This window comes from Glandiceps talaboti, chromosome 7 (genome assembly GCF_964340395.1).
Source record: "Glandiceps talaboti chromosome 7, keGlaTala1.1, whole genome shotgun sequence".
Classification (NCBI taxonomy): Eukaryota; Metazoa; Hemichordata; class Enteropneusta; family Spengelidae; genus Glandiceps; species Glandiceps talaboti.
The window spans coordinates 18,892,932-18,911,922 of NC_135555.1; the positions used below are offsets into that span (position 1 = coordinate 18,892,932).

The following is an 18,991-nucleotide window of genomic DNA, read 5'->3' on the forward strand; positions in this document are numbered from 1 at the left end:
ATATCAATTCACGTTCACCAAATATTAATGTAATTCATCATTCGCCATACACCACTGTTTGATGCGGGTTAAACACCAAAACTTAAAAAGTCGCCAAAACAGACGAAAACCCCCTCAAAATCGCAGCAAAACGCTACAATTATTGCAGCTATAATATAACCTGTTAGTATATCAAAATTGTACCTAAAAAGGTGTATCATAGTAGAGTGTATTGATACAGTTGTAGTACCAGGATTAATGTGATAGTATTCTTAGGAAAACAACAATCTAAGCAATGATACGTGCCCCTGTGTTCGGGTGATCACGTGTACGTCCTCAGTGGTGTATGTCACAGGGGCGTGTAATATTTCATAGATTGTTGTTTCCCAGGTCTACAGACTAAATATAACAACATGTTGACTATATATTCTTTGTAGTATAGAGATTGATACATTTGTAGCAGCAGGATTCGTACGATATTTTCCTAAGAAAACGACATTCTAAGCAATAACACGTGCCCCTGTGGTCTATGTATGATCCGTGGTTCTGCGCGCACAGTGTTCATTGCGTTTCCAATTGTAAACTGAGCATGCGCACAACCTTTGACCCATGAAAGCACGACCCTCTACATGTGCGTCGGGGTTAAACACATGGTGATCGGACTTGCCTGAATTTCATGGTTTTAACGTCAGATCCAACACTTGGAATATTGTCTTACTAAACCTAAGCACGCCAGGGAAATATCTGTATCTGATAAAGGTGTTAGTTGGTTTGTGAAGGTGACACCAGAGCGATTTACAACACACGTGGATCTCAAGATGGCGATGGAAACACGTAAACTAAAACGGAAAGCTCGACTAGACAACACAGATCTCACCGAAAGCACTGATAATCAGGTAAAAACAGCATCTTTAATTTGTGTATACTTTGTGAACGTTTGTGTTATATCGCGTATGATGAGAATTGATGTTAGTTAGGGTAGTTTGATTGGCATTTCAACTCAGGGCAACATGCTACAGGCCCATCCAATACAAATACTTCAATTACTTGCATACGATGATACGGCGTAAGTAGTCCCTTCCTTCTCCGAAACGCGTACACCGTCCAGTCTGCAAGTAGGACTATGTCACAATGTGACATTACTGTACAGTGTACATAGTTTAATACTAATCAAACATTTAAAGTGACTGAAACACCAATGTGTGATTATGCTTACAAATTTATACTTACAAAGGGCCGTGTCCACCTTTTGAACGCAATACCCATGGTTATACTAGGAAGTCTTATCCAATCCTATCCCTAATATAACCATGGATGTACTTTTACTGTGTCATCCTCGGCCAAGGTATTCAATGGCATATATTTTTGTCTTTTCTGTGAATGTGATAGTTGTCATATTGTACATGTACATTTGTATATCCCATTTTTTTGTTTGTGGTTTTCGAATATTTTTTTTTGCCAAATAAAATAACATAAAATAAAATAAAATTTATTATACCGATAGTCCTGCTTGCAGACGGAGTAAGTCAGGACTCGATTTTGACAGTGTCTCTTTTTTTTCGGTTTACGGACATTGTCAGAATTGATTCCTGTACTCTGTTTGGAAGCAGGTCTAAAGATAATTCATCCATGCCCTAAACTAGACATAATACTCACGACTATTTAGCTTGAGTACAAATCTATGTTGGTTACCCATGCTTCATTCTCTTGGTAGTGCAAGGAAATATAAGAAAGTCAGCCATACATGGTTAGGAATAAATGTTTATTCAACACAGAGATTTTATTTAGTGGTAAAATCTGTACCTCTATGGTCAACATGAGTCTTTGTGTTAATACTAATAAATCAAGTGTTTATTTTACAGCTTGACAAGTTGTTTGTTGACGAGCCTCCTGAGTCTGCGTCAGACTCTGATGACGAAAGTGACAGTGATGAAAGTTACTATTCAGGACTTGAAGAAGATTTAGAAGATAGTTCTGGAGATGAAATAGAAGAAATAGATGAAGGCGAGGATGAGGATAGTGAGCAATCTGATTTGGAGAAGGTAGGAGGACTAACGCTACTATTACAATTATCCAAACTGCCATTTTGATTTTAAAATTTTAATTTACCATTTTGAAATAGCAGGGCTCGAAATTAACTTTTCTCCCTGGTAGCCCCTGTGGGCTACCATTCATAAAGGTCAGTAGCCCCATGACCTTCACTGGTAGCCCCATATATTTGTGTACATAGTTATCATACAACAGTGGTTTACCAACACTGAATGTGGACTATAATGTCTGTTTAACAATGTAAAAATGGTTGATAATAAAGTTATGAATTTCTGTTGTAATGATAGGACAAACGTCTCAAGTATCTATGATTACTCATATGGCATAAACTATGAACACACCATGACCATTCATCTACTTGACTGCTTGACCATTTTACACCAGTCCATCAAAAGACCGTGTTTCGATGTCATATACCATCAGCCTCATCTATTACGTACTGGTTGTCGTCGCATGAAATTCGAGTTTCGTAATTCCCAGTCTGTATATTCGTTCATTTGAAACCAAGCATTTCCTAAAATGTTTTACATTAAAATCCGAAATGTGAATGAACGCATCGACTTCGGCTATGATTCCATCACCACTCGAGCCGAGTATTACGGAAATGACAAAATTGACATCGTACCGAAAATGGGTGAACGGGTCCTGCTGTCAGTAACCAACAACTTCGTGTCAAGTACTAACAACGTAAGGAAGTGCTTCACGGATTAAAACGCATGTTTTTTCATCAATTTTTGTGGAATTGTTATCACGAAATGTACCCCGGAAGTATCTGAATTAGCTGACATCGCAGCACATGGTGTGTCCAGGGTGTGACGTCATAACATCGTTGTCAAATATAAATATTCATGAGAGAATAATATGTAGCGATGTAGACGTCAAACACATCGCGGCCGTGCATGCGTGTGGTAGGTCATAGACTGTGTTGCCATGGTTGTATTGTTGACAATTTTGTTACATTTTATATAATTTTTAAGACCACGTACGTACACATTGGTAAGACGCGTTGACGTTCGATGTTCAGCGGGAACGTATTGTGTTGGTTATATTAGCGACACGACGAAGGCCTGACATGTCAGCTTACTGTTTACGTCGGTAGCCCAAGTGGGCTACCAAATACGAAAAGTAGTAGCCCCGTGTCAACATTTGGTAGCCAAATGACACGGGGCTACCGTTAATTTCGAGCCCTGAATAGTGTAGTAGCATTTAACACCTGGGGTGAGATCAAAATTTTAATTTACCATTTTAAAATAGTGTAGTATCATTTAACACCTGGGGTGAGATCAAAATTTTAATTTACCATTTTAAAATAGTGTAGTATCATTTAACACCTGGGATGAGATCAAAATTTTAATTTACCATTTTAAAATAGTGTAGTATCATTTAACATCTGGGATGAGATCAAAATTTTAATTTACCATTTTAAAATAGTGTAGTAGCATTTAACATCTGGGGTGGAATCAATAGTTCAATGTAGGATAAGAAAAACTTAATTCTTATAGTTAGGCCCCAAACTCCCCTTTTAACTAAATTGGCCAAAATTGAAAAGTAAATCAATTTCTAAATCTACTTATGCAGTGAGGAAAGAATAGCTCTGTCATTGACACTACTGTGTCATGCATTTATGGCGAAAATTCTTCCATTTCTCAATTTGACAACAGTTTTATAAATATTTGTATTTAGGGATCCATTAAAAGTAATATCATTTTTTGTTGGATGAGAACTAAATGGTTCAACCCCTCCCCCGCAACTGAAAAATAATTTTGTTTTTTTCATCCTACATTGAACTATTAATCTTGCCCTTTAATCTTTCAAGATTATAGGTAGGCTAGTTTAATGTAATGTAATGATTAATGTAATGTAATGACTAGAGTGATATTGAATGTTGTCTCCAGCAATGTCATTTCAAAACAGAACAACAGCATTACAACCAAAACATTGATTCCTAGCTCTGAAGTCATATTTTGTATCAATTCAGAACTTAGCGTAAATAATTTACCTAGAGTATATTCAGCTAAAAAACACCCTCCTTTTGTCTAAGTCTATGTATTGACCCATATATTAAAACAGCTGAAGAGTGTCAAGTGATATAGGCGAAATTATACTAGGTAAATTATTCATACTCTTGAGTTCAGAACTAATACAAATAAAAGGTAACAGACTTATTATACTATATATTTTTAAGAATTTCATACAACACCTACATGTACATGTAATGTCGTCATGGCCATGGGGCTGGTGATGGGTGGGGTGGGGGTGGGGGGGGGTATGTACATGTACTACCCATTTCAACAATACATTGTATATGCAGAAGTGTTACTCTTTGTTTAGGGTAGGTGGGATGTACATATTTAGTGTGTTTGTTTTCATGTTGTACACTTTAGGTAGAATACATGTATATACCTAGAGTTCCTAACTCATTTTTACCAAGATATTCAAAAAGTAGAAATCTATGTTTTTGCCCGATTTTCCACTTTCTGTTGCCAGAGTTCTCAAACCTTGGCAAAAACACTGATATTTCAGGTAAAAGAAGTGAACTCTAACTGGGTCCAACATTATTTTCTTGGTCTAACAATGCTGTGCAGATTTGTGGTTGAGTTTAGACTTGAATGAATGTTTACAATGCAGTGTGGGATTTTTTCAGTGGTAGCACACCCTTTCACATTTTGACCATGGGTAACCTTGCACCCCCCACCCCCCGGCCTAGTTTGTGATTGTCTTCATTGGCTCCCAATATCTGGTGGGTGGGGGGGGGGGTGTAGAAAAACTCAAGAAAGAAATTGTAACTACATGTACCTTGATTTACATCTTAGGATTCTGAAAAACAGAGTGATGATGATGATGATACAGAGGATAAAGTAGCAGATAGTGAAATAAACACGATGTTAAAAAGGACACTTGATTCTAACAAGACACAGAATAATAATGGGACTGACAATTTGAATGAATTAGAAGCAGACACGACTGAGGTCAAAGATGAATATGAAGAGGATTCATCAGATGAAGAGGTACGTACAGGTAGCCTTGATTGGCTGAAATACATGTCTTTCTGTGCTGTGATTGGTTTAAATAAATATCTCTATGCCTTGATTGGCTGAAATACATGTCAAATATGTGTGTATTTATGTTGTGATTAGTAAAATGTGTGATTCTCTCTTTATAGTTATGTTGTGATATTCAGATGTGTTATTTGTTGCATTATTAAAGGATATCCATAACACTGTAGGCAATATTCCAGTGTGTTATTTGCTTCATTATTACAGGATATCTGTAACACTGTAGGCAATATTCCAGTGTCTTATTTGTTTCATTATTACAGGATATCCGTAACACTGTAGGCAATATTCCAATGTGTTATTTGTTTCATTATTACAGGATATCCGTAACACTGTAGGCAATATTCCAATGCAATGGTATGATGACTATCTCCACATAGGGTATGATTTAGACGGAAAGAAAATAATAAAACCAGTGAAAGGTGACCAGTTAGATGAATTTCTCAACAGAATGGAAAACCCAGAATATTGGTAGGTGAAATGAAATAGTGCTGTGAATGTAAAATTTACAAGAGTTTGAAGAACAAAGCATTTCTTTGGTTTGTAACCCCCATGTCACAATATTGACTTGTGTATCAAATAATATATCAACACTTGAACAGTGATTAGGAATCAATCAAATCAACTAATCAATTGATCAATCAGTCAAGCAATCAATTAATCAAGCGAGCAATCAATCAAGCAATCAGTTTGAGAGTGTAAATTTCCAGTCAATCAATCAATCAATCAAGCAATCAAGCAATCAGTTTGAGAGTGTAAATTTCCAGTCAATCAATCAATCAATCAGTCAATCAATCAATCAATCAAGCAAGCAATCAGTTTGAGAGTGTAGATTTCCAGTCAATCAAGCAATCAAGCAATCAATTTGAGAGTGCAAATTTCCAGTATGATGTAAAATTTACAGACATTGTGGGAAGTTTATCCTGTTTTGATGAATTTGTATTCATTGTTTTCAAACAAATGACTCCCTGGTTGAGAGGAGAGGAGAGACTCTGGAGATTGGATGGGTTTTTAATTTTTTTCTGAAGGTGTTAGCCATGGTTTTTTGCTGTAATGCCAGTGGTAATTTATTTCACAGCTGGGGGCTGGCACAGCATGTAAGAAAGCACGCCCACCTGCACGACATGTAATTTGTAATAGGATCCATGCAATGATGAACAGCTTACAGATGATTGAAATGTGATCAACAGGCAGGGTAATATGGGAGGACTGGGACCACTCTTACATCGCAGAATTACAGTCACAACTAAAAACTATGACCATGGAACATTGCAAGACTGTTGTGGAAAGAACTATAGCATCAGCCTTCCCAGAGTACACCCAGAAGTACTTTCATAACTTTGACTGGGTCTCAAAATCAGTATTCTCTCCAGAAACTTACCTAACACGCACAGTTAATTTGCATATGTATTGAATATTTTGTTATGCAGATGAATTCCCTTCTTCCCAACATTCCAACATGTTAAACCTGCTTAAATGGCCCTGGAGAGAAAACTGCCCTTTCCATTATTGCCAATATTGGTCTAGCCCACTTAACTTTTGTATGAAAATCATAGTGGAATGAGTTAACTTTCTTTTTGTATTTTCTTGACAGGAACACAGTAAAAGATAAAATGACTGGGAAAGATGTTGTTTTGACAGATGAAGAGATAGACTTGATTGAAAGAATAGAGAAAGGAAGAATGCCTTCTGAGACAAATATGTATGAACCGTATGTAGATTTCTTTACCAATGAAACCATGATTCATCCTGTTACTAGGAGACCAGCTGATAAACGTAGCTTTATACCATCTTTATTGGAGAAAGAAAAGGTATGGGTTCATATAGTTTTAACAAACCTGAAATTTAGATTGATGTTGGACTAACTTGGATTGTTGTCCATGTTACAGGGGAAAGTCATGCCAGGAAATAGAGACATTTTAATAAACTATGGGTTCTGGAGAGTCATTTCATGATTTGACATCACCTACAATTACTTGCGATTTCAGAGAATCATCAAGTTGATCTTATGCCCGTATATGGTATATTCGCTGTGGGCGATTGCATTATGGGAGTCAGTGGAAATAATGTATTCAAGTTGCACGTTGAATATTCATGAATCCTGAGTGCCTTTACGCTAACAGTGTAAAGCAGCTCTCATGAATATTCAGTGTGCATTTCCTAGAGTGGCGTTCCCCTTTAAGAAATGTGTTTGCTTTAATCCAAAGTTGTCACAGGGGTTGTTCCCTGTGGATTAACATGAGATGACTTAATAATAATAATATTTATTTCTTAAAAAGTTAACAATTCCATATAAAAACATCTCAAAGCGCCTTACAATGCTACGACAAAAAGGCAATAAAAAAAGATATAAAACACAATAGAGGAATCTGCCAGTAATAAAATAGTCATTCATATAATAAAAGGTATGTTTTAAGATTCGACTTAAAAACGCTAATATCCTCACTCAAACGGAGTGACAGTGGCAGCCTATTCCACAAATGTGAAGCACATGTCGACTTGTTTTATTCACTTGTGTGTCTTCTGAATGCAGAGTTTGCAGCCTATATGTTCAGATCCGACTGGTCTGGAATTTTGCTCTCCTTAAATATGATATATGATATCTACATGTATTAAAGTTCTTCCAATGATTGTTTTGTGTGTGACCATTTAGGTTGGTAGGCTGGTTCATGCTATGCGAATGGGATGGTTGAAACCCAGTAAAAAGAAACAAGACAAGCCAGATTACTATATGTTATGGGACAACGATGACCAGGTCAAACTAAGTAAAAGACTTAATATGCATATGCCAGCACCAAAGTTGAAACTTCCTGGACACGAAGAGTCTTACAACCCACCACCAGAATATCTACCAACAGAAGAAGAGGTACAGAGAAATTAACCTATGCTTCAGATATGTGAAATTAGTGTTATTTCTCAACATTTTTCTTTGGTCAGCCAAGGAAAATATGAATGACCTAAGGGGCCTTTGTCACCACGAGTCACTAGTGTGTCACTTTAAAATAGAACAAGAAATTCAATTGACTCTCACAAGCACCTATAGTAATGTATGTGTAGCATAAGTTATTGTGTCGACCAAGAAACCGAATGATCATTATATGTGTAGCAAAAACAGAAAGGGTCCACCAGCAGACTGAATGTTATAACAACATATACATTTACATCAAAAGTGAATTGTTTGGTAAGTTGAAGTTGAAGTTGTGATTTTACTTGATAGATAACAACACTTATACCATGCATGAGCCAAGTTGAACAAAAAATATGGAATATATACTCTATGTCACGACAATGCATATCTATGTCACGACAACGCGTGTCTATGTCACTGGTTCTGTTGTGACCAAAATATGAGTCAAAACGTTCAAAATTGTCATTACTTTCCCCGATTTTTCTTTGATATTACTGGCACTGGTATAATTATGTTATTCTCCATTCAACCAGAAAATACTTGTGACCCAAGGGTTGTCTCTATGAGTTTCTAGACGAGTAGTGACAAAGGACCCTTAGGTCACTCATATATTCCTTGGTTGAATGAAGAAAATTTTTAGGGATCAACACCTAATTATACTGCAGAACACAGCATGAATTATTGGGGGTGTCTGAAAAAGGTGATTCATAAACAAAACTCTCTTCTCAATCACAATCTTGTTGTGGTCACCAGTAAAGGTTTTCTTATCTCATGAGTAAAACAACAGCAGCTTGTTGAATTATCAGCTTTGATCATAAAATGTATAAGTTATTAAAAATCTTCTGGTAAATGCTTCCTGTTTTAGCTTTATGACACGCCAAGGTCAAGGGTGATGGGAATTTGTTCATAACTGATAAATTTACATATTATTTTCTATACATATCCAGGGTTTTCCAAAACCCTCTATCAAGTAACAGGTTACTCCGATTGATTTCTTCAGTTTAAACTAATTCACGTACTGTAATGATATATTTCAACTCTTTTCTTTTTTACAACCTTCAGATTATAACTTGGGAGGCAGAGGAGCCAGAGGACAGGAGAACCAACTTTTTACCCAAGAAATATGACTGTCTTCGAAAAGTACCAGCTTATTCACGATATGTGAGAGAACGATTTGAAAGGTGTCTGGATCTGTATCTGTGTCCAAGGCAACAGAAAATGAGGGTAAGATTCTCTGTGGTTGTTTCTATGACGACACAAAATGAAGATGTGTTGATCAGTAGTGTCCATGACAATACAAAATGGTGATAAATTAATTTACACTTGTTTCCATGACAACACAGAATGAGGACAAGTTGTTCTCTTGTACCCATGATAACACATAACAGGGATAAATTAATTTACACTTGTTTCCAAGATGACACAGAATGACAGCAAGTTGTTCTCTTGTACCCATGACAACACATAACAGTTTTAAGTTAATGTGCACTTGTTTCCAAGACAACACAAAATGAGAGGGCATTTTTTTCCATTTTATGAGTGTCCTTAAAGGCCCATAAGTGATTCCCAAGTTCTTGAATTACCAGTGGAACCACAACTTTCTTTTGTTCAGGACCAACATTTTATATAGCTATGCCAGACAATGGTATTTCTTATCCAAATTTGAATTTTCATCCAACATTTTTCTATGACTTGTTATTTCACTTCTGTCAATGATATTAGTATTTACTATAAATATACCGATGTTATAGTTTGGCTGCTAGACCCTTGGGCAATTCTGTTAACTTTAAAAGTGACCACCAGTCACATAATGCCAAAGTCTCTGTCAAGGGCTTGTGTACCAGATGTACCTGTCATCCACAGCTTTTGTTTGACAACTTTTGTGCTCAGATTCAAGGTCGTATGAAAGACTAATAGTTGACACACTAATCAGACATGTAGGAGTTCAAAGGTCAATAAATGTGAATCATGCAAATGATTATAATATTCTTAAAAAAAACGTGTTGATGATATTTTTTTTGTGAGGCCTAACAAAAAAAAAATTATGTGGTTCTGATTACACTCAATTTTAGAATAGGTGGGGTAGGTAGATTTTTTATTTTATTTTTTGTACATTTTTCTGTTTGTATGTTTTCCTTGTTTTCCATATGGTCTCTGTGTTATTGGTTTGTTCCCATCAGATGTACAGCCATTACAGATTGGGAGAACAATTTTATATTGTCTTTTTAAGCTGATATCAGTTTCTGCATCCAGTATTTCTTGCAAGACTTCACAATTTTTCGTGATTTTATTTTTTTTCTCAAATACGTCAAAACAAAGTTTAGGGTCAGTGTGAAAAACTAGGTGGGGGTCAGGTAACCGGAACCAAACTATTTTTTTTTAGACCTGTTTAAAAATATTTTAACTGTGAATATCCAGTACTATATGTAAATGGAGCTCATCTCATCTCATATTACTTTATGTTGTTGTTTGACAATTTATATAGGTTCATGTGAACCCTGAGGATCTGATACCTAAGTTACCCAAACCTAAAGATTTACAACCTTTCCCTACAACACAAGCACTGGTTTATAAAGGTCATACCAAACTTATCAGAACAATTAGTGTTGATTTGTCTGGACAGTGGCTGGCTTCAGGTAAGTAAACAAAATGATTGAGATGAATAAGTTAATTTATATCAATAATCACCAGTGTTAAATATATTTCAAATCATGTCTTTATATAACATAAATGTAACTTTCAAGTGTGTGGTAAGCATTGTCTTCAGTAGTGTTTTCACGGTATATTTCAAGGAGAATTAAAAAGTTCATTATGGATATTGAGAGGGGTTTAACTGTAGTATGGTACATTTTTGCTATTAAGGTCAGCACATAAAATATACATGTACCATAATCTTTTAATCAAATCAAGAGAAGTAATGAATGAATGAATGTGTGTGTGTGTGTGTGTCTGTCTATGCCTGTGGATTGGTGAAAATAACTTTTCTGAGTCCTGTAGGCATTAAAAAAAATACAGTTGAGATAAAGCCAGTCTTGCTGTTGTTCCCCTTAAACAAGATTAATGGATATCTTACAGGTTCAGATGATGGTACAGTGAGACTTTGGGAGGTGACGTCGGCCAGGTGTGTGAAAACTATCAAAGTGAATGGTCCAGTGCAGTGTGTGTCTTGGTGTCCAAACACAACACTTACTCTCATAGCAATAGTAGTGGAAAACAAAGTCCACATTGTCAATACTGGACTTGGGGACAAACTTCTAGTTTCTGGCACAGACAACGTGATTGAGAACTACGAACCAATAGAGGAGACAGAACAAAAGAAGAAATTAGTTGATTGGTTGACAGCAGAAAGTGATATGTATGATACAGGGTTTAGATTAACGATACAACATCCAAAGGTGAGTAAAGAAAATTAGTTGTTTTCACACAGTTGGTGTACATGAAGTATTGACTCGGAGCTTGAAATATCCACCAGTCTGTCTGTCTGTCTGTCTGCCTGTTTGTCTGCCCTGTCTGCCTGCCCTGTCTGCCTGCCTATACATGCCTACACATGCCTGTCTGCCTGACAGACAGGCAAGGTTTTTTTTATTCTCAACAAACCTGTCACTAAATCTACTATTTATGACAGTTACATTTCTTTTTATCATTATAATTCTCTCCGATGCTAAAGTATGACCAATTGAGAACTTCCCAACCTCGAAAATCCGAGGTTAGTTAATATGCTAAGCTGTTAGAAATGTGTTAATTGGCCTCATCATCTATATCAACATAAATAAAGAAGTGTCGGGTATTTGCATAATCTTCTTTTCCATCTTTTCATTGTATGCATGGTGCGCTCAGACCACTATAGAAAGAGGTTGTCTTGCTGCTAGACGTTCGGGCTTCTCCCGACGAAGTTCGCTGTGACGGCGAACGCCCATCCTTGTCGTATTGTAAATTCGGAATAACACCTGAGGTCTAGCAGCTAGACTAGGACATGAGTAGCTGTGGCCAGATTCATAGGAAGTATTTATAGTAGGAGACACAGAAACTTCAAAGGCTTATTTATTCTTTATTGTTTAGTATAATGTCGTAGCGTTATTTTACAAATTGTGACGCGAACTTGGCCGCTTTATAATGAACACGCAGGACAATAGCCACCTTAGCTCTGAAATATGATTTGAGAACTCTCTGTCAGCAGTTGTGTCGCAGTTCTCTGAGTGCACATTTCCAAACTTTGACCCGTCTTTTTTACACCTGACCCCATGAAGACGCGACATTACACAAATATCCATTATCGGATAAAATCTGATTTTAGACTCTAGGTTAGATGCTTGCTGTGATTCACTTTTTATGATATTATCCTATAAAAAGTACTCTGTACGTGCGAAGAGTAACATTAGAGTCTAAAATTCGATTTTGTTGGCGTCTGTCAAATCGCTACCTAATCTTGCTGCTAGATGTTCGTGCTTTCTTTCGATACTAATTACTATAAGCGAACGAAGTTCGCAGTGAGGGCTTGCCTTGGATGTTCCATCCTCGATAGCGATGTTCGGTCATGTGTCGTATTGTATCGGAAGAACATCCGAGGTCTAGCAGATAGACTAATCGCTACCATGAAAAGAGGCCAATGGTTTGCGTGATGTTGAAAATAAAACATCCATATGATTATTATATTGAAACGGCTTAGTGCATACACACAACTAGCACTATAAACGGAGATGTGTTCCAACTCAGACTCAGACCACTAATGAATATTTTCAGTGATCTGAGGTTACACAGACAAGGAACACAAAATTGCAGTCCCGTGCTTTTAAGTTTTATAATGTTTTGCACTCGCAAATCCGTGATCAAAGAATGTACACTTGCTATTGGATCCAGGATGAATAAAGTTTAAATGTTGTAAACCTTTCTCGAATATATTCTGACAGTGATGTTGAATTTGAGGGAAAATTCTGTTTGACAATAGAATAGACTAGCCAAGATTACTGACTACATAGCTCTTCAATGTAAGTGTGAGCAGTGAAGTGAAAACAGCTAGTGTACTTCCCGTTTCTCGGACAAGGCAACATTATATCGCCCTTCACATGCTATTGTTTGTAATTGATAAAACAAAAGGCGTTCTATGGAATATCATATCCCTTCGTCGCTAAAATTAACAGAGACGAGAAAATGACGGAAATGCAAGTTATCGAACATTCAGGACAAACACCTTTTTCAGTTAGAAAAACTTCCCTTTTTGAAATGGAGATTAGTCCCCAGCATCATTTTCACAAACCTGCGAAGAGGCCTTGATTGACACAACATTGTACAGTCATGGACACAGTCTATCTGAGAGACATTCCTTACTGTTCACAAATACAGACATTTCTACTAGGCTACATCCATTTCGTAGGGTCTATGATCCATCTCAGACCGGTTGACCACTAGTGGTCTGAGGGTCCATGTCGCCCTGCTTGCATACGGAGTAAGTCGCCTACAAAGAGACAGTTGTGAAACCTGGGCTTACCTGAAATGCTAGTATAGTAGTAACTAAAGATTTAACGCATCTGTGTTCAAATATCAGCAATAAATCGACTATTTAGTAATTTTACCTCGCATTGGCTACAAAACTACTAGTCCCAGTCCGGAGGACCAGAAATCCCGAAATCACAAGTTCAATCGTAAAATTTATGCCCAAGCGGACGCCCGATCAAATGTGGCGGAGTTTGTAAGGCGGGACTTTGAAATCAGTCGGAACTGGAAAAGTTCCGATTTCGACACCTTTTGTGATCGTACCAGCGACTACTATCGTCAAAAAGATGTAAAATGAGTACATATTCGACCGATTGCTAATATTTGATAGCTTTATAAAAAAAATTATATGTAATTATTTTGTTATTGGTGCGAAAGTATTTTGTTTTCGCACTCGCTATAGGACGGTTACTTTTCGTAGGACGGTGTTGAGCGAAACGCGTGCACCGTCTGCAAGCAGGACTGTGAGCCATGGTACAACATCTGAGCACAGACAAGGAACACAGTTTCTTGTCTGTGATGTGAGGTACAACTACTGACCATTATCGGATTGAGAGGTGTGAACGAGTTCCAGCAAGATGCTTAGTTTAGACAAACAAGTTTTATTTACACATAGCCCCAAAGCATAGGCTGGTGGCGTTATTCACCATATGGGTACAGGTGTAAGAAGGTGCTAAAAGGTGTTACTTTTAGCATCGGCAGAATTGTAATGTTTAGTACTTTAGAGCATGTGTATCTATGGGGCTGATGTCATTTGCTTGTTCATGATTGGCTTTGCAGTTGTCTTCACGGTAGGGAGGGTTATTTTTGTGTTTCCCCACGGATCTGCAGACTGCATGGGTTGGACGAATATGGAAAAAAAAGACCGCCGCGAGGGTATTTAAGTGATGTGACCAGAAACAACCTTATTTTTGTTTTTGGCCAACTACACATTAGCAATCACAATTCTTTATTAGACCCCTCCCCCAGCTCTAGGTAAGGCCTTGTTTCTGATAAATAAGAATGAGTCCCAGCAGAGATTTTGGGTGACTGCTATTTCCACTGCACTGTTTAAGGTATTGTCTGAACTATAATCTTATTTTATCTCTTGCATACATGCAGTCTGTGAAGGAAGTATCTTGGCATGGTAGAGGCGATTATTTTGCCACTGTTCAACCACAAGGGAACTCTACACAGGTGTTAATACACCAATTAACAAAGAGAAGAACACAGAATCCGTTCCGTAAACCTAAAGGATTGGTCCAGTGTGTTCGTTTCCATCCAATCAGACCTTTCCTCTTTGTGGCTGTAAGTTAAAGACAATATTAATTTTTTTTCTCTCTATGTGTAAGTCTTCAACTGCATTGTTTTCAAATATTTGTAGTGAAAGCAAAGGATCACCTGTTCTGCATTAGCGAAAAACTAGAGTATGCCTGGTAAAGCTTTATGACATGATTGTAGTAAACAGCACTAATTATCATAGAATGAACAGACTGACCGTTGGAAGTCAAAAGTTCTCAGCTTATCAAATTGTGTGTAGTGCATTGGTTAATATTTTGTTACTCAAAATATGACCTGTTATTGAATGAAGTGACCAGAGCACCCCAGATATTTGTATTTAGGGGTACACTACAGATTCATTAAAAGTAAAATCATTTTTGTAAATTGTAAGATTAGAACTAATAAAATGACTTGAACAACCCCCCCCACACACACACACACACACACACCACCTCCAAAGTAAAAGAACATCAGTTTTTATTCTACATTGAACTATTAATCTCATCCCTACTGCAATTTAGGGTGTGATGGTATCAAAGTAGACATTCTGATATTAGGCCATAGATAAAAAAAATGTTCATCACTTTGGTAGAGCACATTATTCACAAAGGTTATAACACACAAGCAATTCAAAGGTTTTTTTTCATAGATTTCTCTTTCATAGTTTGCGTTAATACCATTGTTATGTACTTTCATATTTTCAGACTCAGAAATTTGTCCGAGTGTACAATCTCTTGAAACAAGAATTAACCAAGAAATTATTGACCAATGTCAAGTGGGTGTCTAGTATGGCAATCCATCCAAGTGGTAAGTTGTAAAGGTTTCACAGTTACCACATAATAGATGTACTTGCAGTGTTACAATTCACAGCACTGTTCTATCTAATGGTTCTACAGATCTAGCCTGTATGGAAAGTTATCGTCATAAAAATAGTTTTCATTTTCACCACTTTTGAAAGTCCCGACACTTGAAGACATCAATACATGAGTGGTGGAGAATTCCAACATTGTAGAGTAAAAGATGTGTACTATGTAATCTCTGTAAATGAATGTTGGTATACCAGAACAAATGATATGTCTAAAGAAGGTTTGATACAAAATGTAAACCCTAACTTAACATTTAGAGCTTGATTTTTGACAGCAGACCTATGTAGTCATTTCTGTATGTGTGCTGTCATAGTACTACAGTGTCTACCTGTGATGTCATCATGTTCCAGTGTACCTATGATGTCATCAAGTTACAGTGTACCTATTATGTCATCAAGTTACTGTATACCTATGATGTCATCAAGTTACAGTGTACCTATGTCAGAAAATTAGTGTACCTATGATGTCATCAAGTTACTGTATACCTATGATGTCATCAAGTTACAGTGTACCTATGTCAGAAAATTACAGTGTACCTATGATGTCATCAAGTTACTGTATACCTATGATGTCATCAAGTTACAGTGTACCTATGTCAGAAAATTAGTGTACCTATGATGTCATCAAGTTACTGTACCTATGATGTCATCAAGTTACAGTGTACCTATGATGTCGTCAAGTTACAGTGTACCTATGATGTCGTCAAGTTAGTGTACCTATGATGTCATCAAGTTACAGTGTACCTATGATGTCCTCAAGTTACAGTGTACCTATGATGTCGTCAAGTTACAGTGTTACTGTGTACCTATGGTGTCATCAAGTTACTGTACCTATGATGTCATCAAGTTACAGTGTACCTATGATGTCGTCAAGTTACAGTGTACCTATGATGTCATCAAGTTACAGTGTACCTATGATGTCGTCAAGTTACAGTGTACCTATGATGTCGTCAAGTTACAGTGTTACTGTGTACCTATGGTGTCATCAAGTTACTGTACCTATGATGTCATCAAGTTACAGTGTACCTATGTCAAGTTACTTTGTACCTATGATGTCATCAAATTACAGTGTACATGTACCTATGATGTCAAGTTACTGTGTACCTATGATGTCATTAAGTTCCTCTCTGAATAGCTGTGATGTCATCAAGTTTCAATTAAAATTACAATCTTTTTGTTATCTTTGCCAGGTGACAATTTAATAATTGGTAGTTATGACGCCAAACTGCCATGGTTTGATTTAGATCTGTCCACCAAACCTTACCAGACTCTACGACATCATCGTAAAGCTATCCGTCAAGTCTGTTATCACAGATCATACCCGCTGTTTGCTTCAGCATCAGATGATGGTTCAGTCATTGTATGTCACGGCATGGTGTTTAGGTAGGTGGACTTTATACAAAGTTTTCAATCATGGAGACTTTATAATTTAAAATGGATAGGATACCTTGGGAATTCACTATGGTTAATAAAAATGTAGATGTTTAAATACAATATTTTTGGTTTCACTTGCCAGTTCAGAGCTGAACGAGGCAGAAGTGACATCTCTGTTAAATGTGTAGTTAACTACTTCTGCTGTTTATTGTAGTTGTGTAACATTACAAGCAGTAAATGATATGCGCAAAGCCTGTATGTCACTTCTGCCTGAGTTTTCCGTTTGATGCCAATGCTCTACTGACAAATGAAAGTAAATGAAACCAACACATTTGATCTTGTTTAAAAGTGGCCATATGGATGAGTATTTATTTTGGACTTTTAATTTATGAAACAACTTTACTAGTATGTTTTTCTACTTGAAAAAACAATGTGAAATAACATACACCAAGTCCTTGTTTGTTGCTCAATTAATTGCAAAAAGATGCAAACATTGTAAAAAATTTGTTATTGTACACACAATAACAAAAATTTTACACATATTTTTAATGGTTTGCAATTTATTGAGTTACAAACAAGGTCTTGGTATATAGTATTTCACATTGTTTTTTTCAAGTAGAAAAACATAGTAAAGTTGTTTTGTAAATTGAAAATCCAAAATAAATACCCCAATTCTCATCCATATGGCCACTTTAACATCCACGTTTAATTCACAAGGTGTCCTTTCCCTATAAGTAACTTTAATACACAGTGTGATATTTTGGTACATTATAGTCCACTAAGATGTTGTTTTAATATTGACAAGCGATGTCTTGTATTCATTTCAGTGATTTGATGCAGAACCCTCTTATAGTTCCAGTCAAGGTGATGAAAGGACACGTAATCACGAATGACCTGGGAGTGCTGGACTGTCAATTTCATCCAACACAGCCATGGCTATTCTCCAGTGGTGCAGACAACACAATCAGACTCTTCACCTAGCTGTACCCAATGTAACCTTTGACCTTCAGTGCTGCATGTGCACAGTAGCACAATCAATTCATTCACCAAGGAGGAAGTCAGCTGTATACCCTATGTAACTTTTGACCGTCACGCACGACTGCAGACAGCACAATCAGAATTCACTGAACAGACTGTCAGTTCTACTCTATGTAACCTTTGGCCTTTCATGCAGCAGATTGCACTGTAAGACTTCAAACAGAATGAACAGCTCTACCCTATGTAACCTTTGGCTTTCCACCTATACCATACAATACTATGGAATTGTTTGACTTCACAAAGTAGTTCAAGCTATCATATAAGCATTGACAGAATTGTGCAACAATGTTTCAAATTGATGTAGAGTATTTACAGTTTTGTAGCATCAAGTACTCAAGTTGTAAAGATAACCTGATTGTACCGAACACGATGGCCTGATTTTATGCCATGTGAACACTTGGTCTGCTATGTATATACCCATCATATACATGGATGTTTCACTGACCCTACTCTCCTCAAGTTGAATACAACTTTTGATTTCCTCATAGTAAAATATATAAACTTTTAGATGCTATTCCCCAATAGTTTTTCTTCGTTCAGCCAAGGAGAATACGAGTGACCTAAGATGAAGTAGTGACAACCCTTAGGTCACAAGTATTTTCCAGTTGAATGAAGAAAAATATTGGGGACTAATATAATTATACTGTCGACAGTAATATAAAAAAAAGAACAGGGAAAGTAATGTCACTTATGAGCGTCTGATTCATATTTCAAAAACAGCAGAACCAATGATGTAGACACACGTTGTCGAGACATAGACTTGCATTGTCATGATGTAGAACGACCAGAGTATATATTCCATATTTTTTGTTGAATTTGGCTCATGCATAGTATAATACCTATTATACAGAAACTGTAATGTCCAACTTGAATTGATTCTGTGTAGATCTATACATGTATATGAACTTATTTTTGACAAGGCCTTACCAAACGAAATAAACAGTCTACAAATGTCTGTTTTTAACTTTATAT

The 18,991-nt window shown here is 36.7% G+C and overlaps 1 protein-coding gene across 1 annotated transcript; it reads left to right on the forward strand.

Moving 5' to 3' along the window:
* The first annotated feature begins 632 nt into the window (after positions 1–632).
* On the forward strand, positions 633–18,955 carry LOC144437572 (ribosome biogenesis protein bop1-B-like). Its single transcript, XM_078126534.1, has 13 exons — positions 633–875; positions 1,842–2,021; positions 4,842–5,036; positions 5,404–5,555; positions 6,679–6,895; positions 7,738–7,950; positions 9,055–9,216; positions 10,478–10,628; positions 11,068–11,387; positions 14,584–14,769; positions 15,447–15,549; positions 16,798–16,990; positions 17,809–18,955. The coding sequence occupies exons 1-13, from the start codon at positions 798–800 to the stop codon at positions 17,960–17,962; spliced, it is 2,304 nt and encodes a 767-aa protein (XP_077982660.1). The 5' UTR covers positions 633–797; the 3' UTR covers positions 17,963–18,955.
* Positions 18,956–18,991: the final 36 nt, after the last annotated feature.

Excerpts from the sequence above, each read along its gene's own strand:
- LOC144437572 (XM_078126534.1), top strand. The coding sequence starts at position 798 with ATGGCGATGGAAACACGTAAACTAAAACGGAAAGCTCGACTAGACAAC. Across the intron at positions 2,022-4,841 it reads AGCAATCTGATTTGGAGAAG|GATTCTGAAAAACAGAGTGA; the intron begins GTAGGAGGACTA and ends TTTACATCTTAG. Across the intron at positions 6,896-7,737 it reads CTTTATTGGAGAAAGAAAAG|GTTGGTAGGCTGGTTCATGC; the intron begins GTATGGGTTCAT and ends GTGACCATTTAG.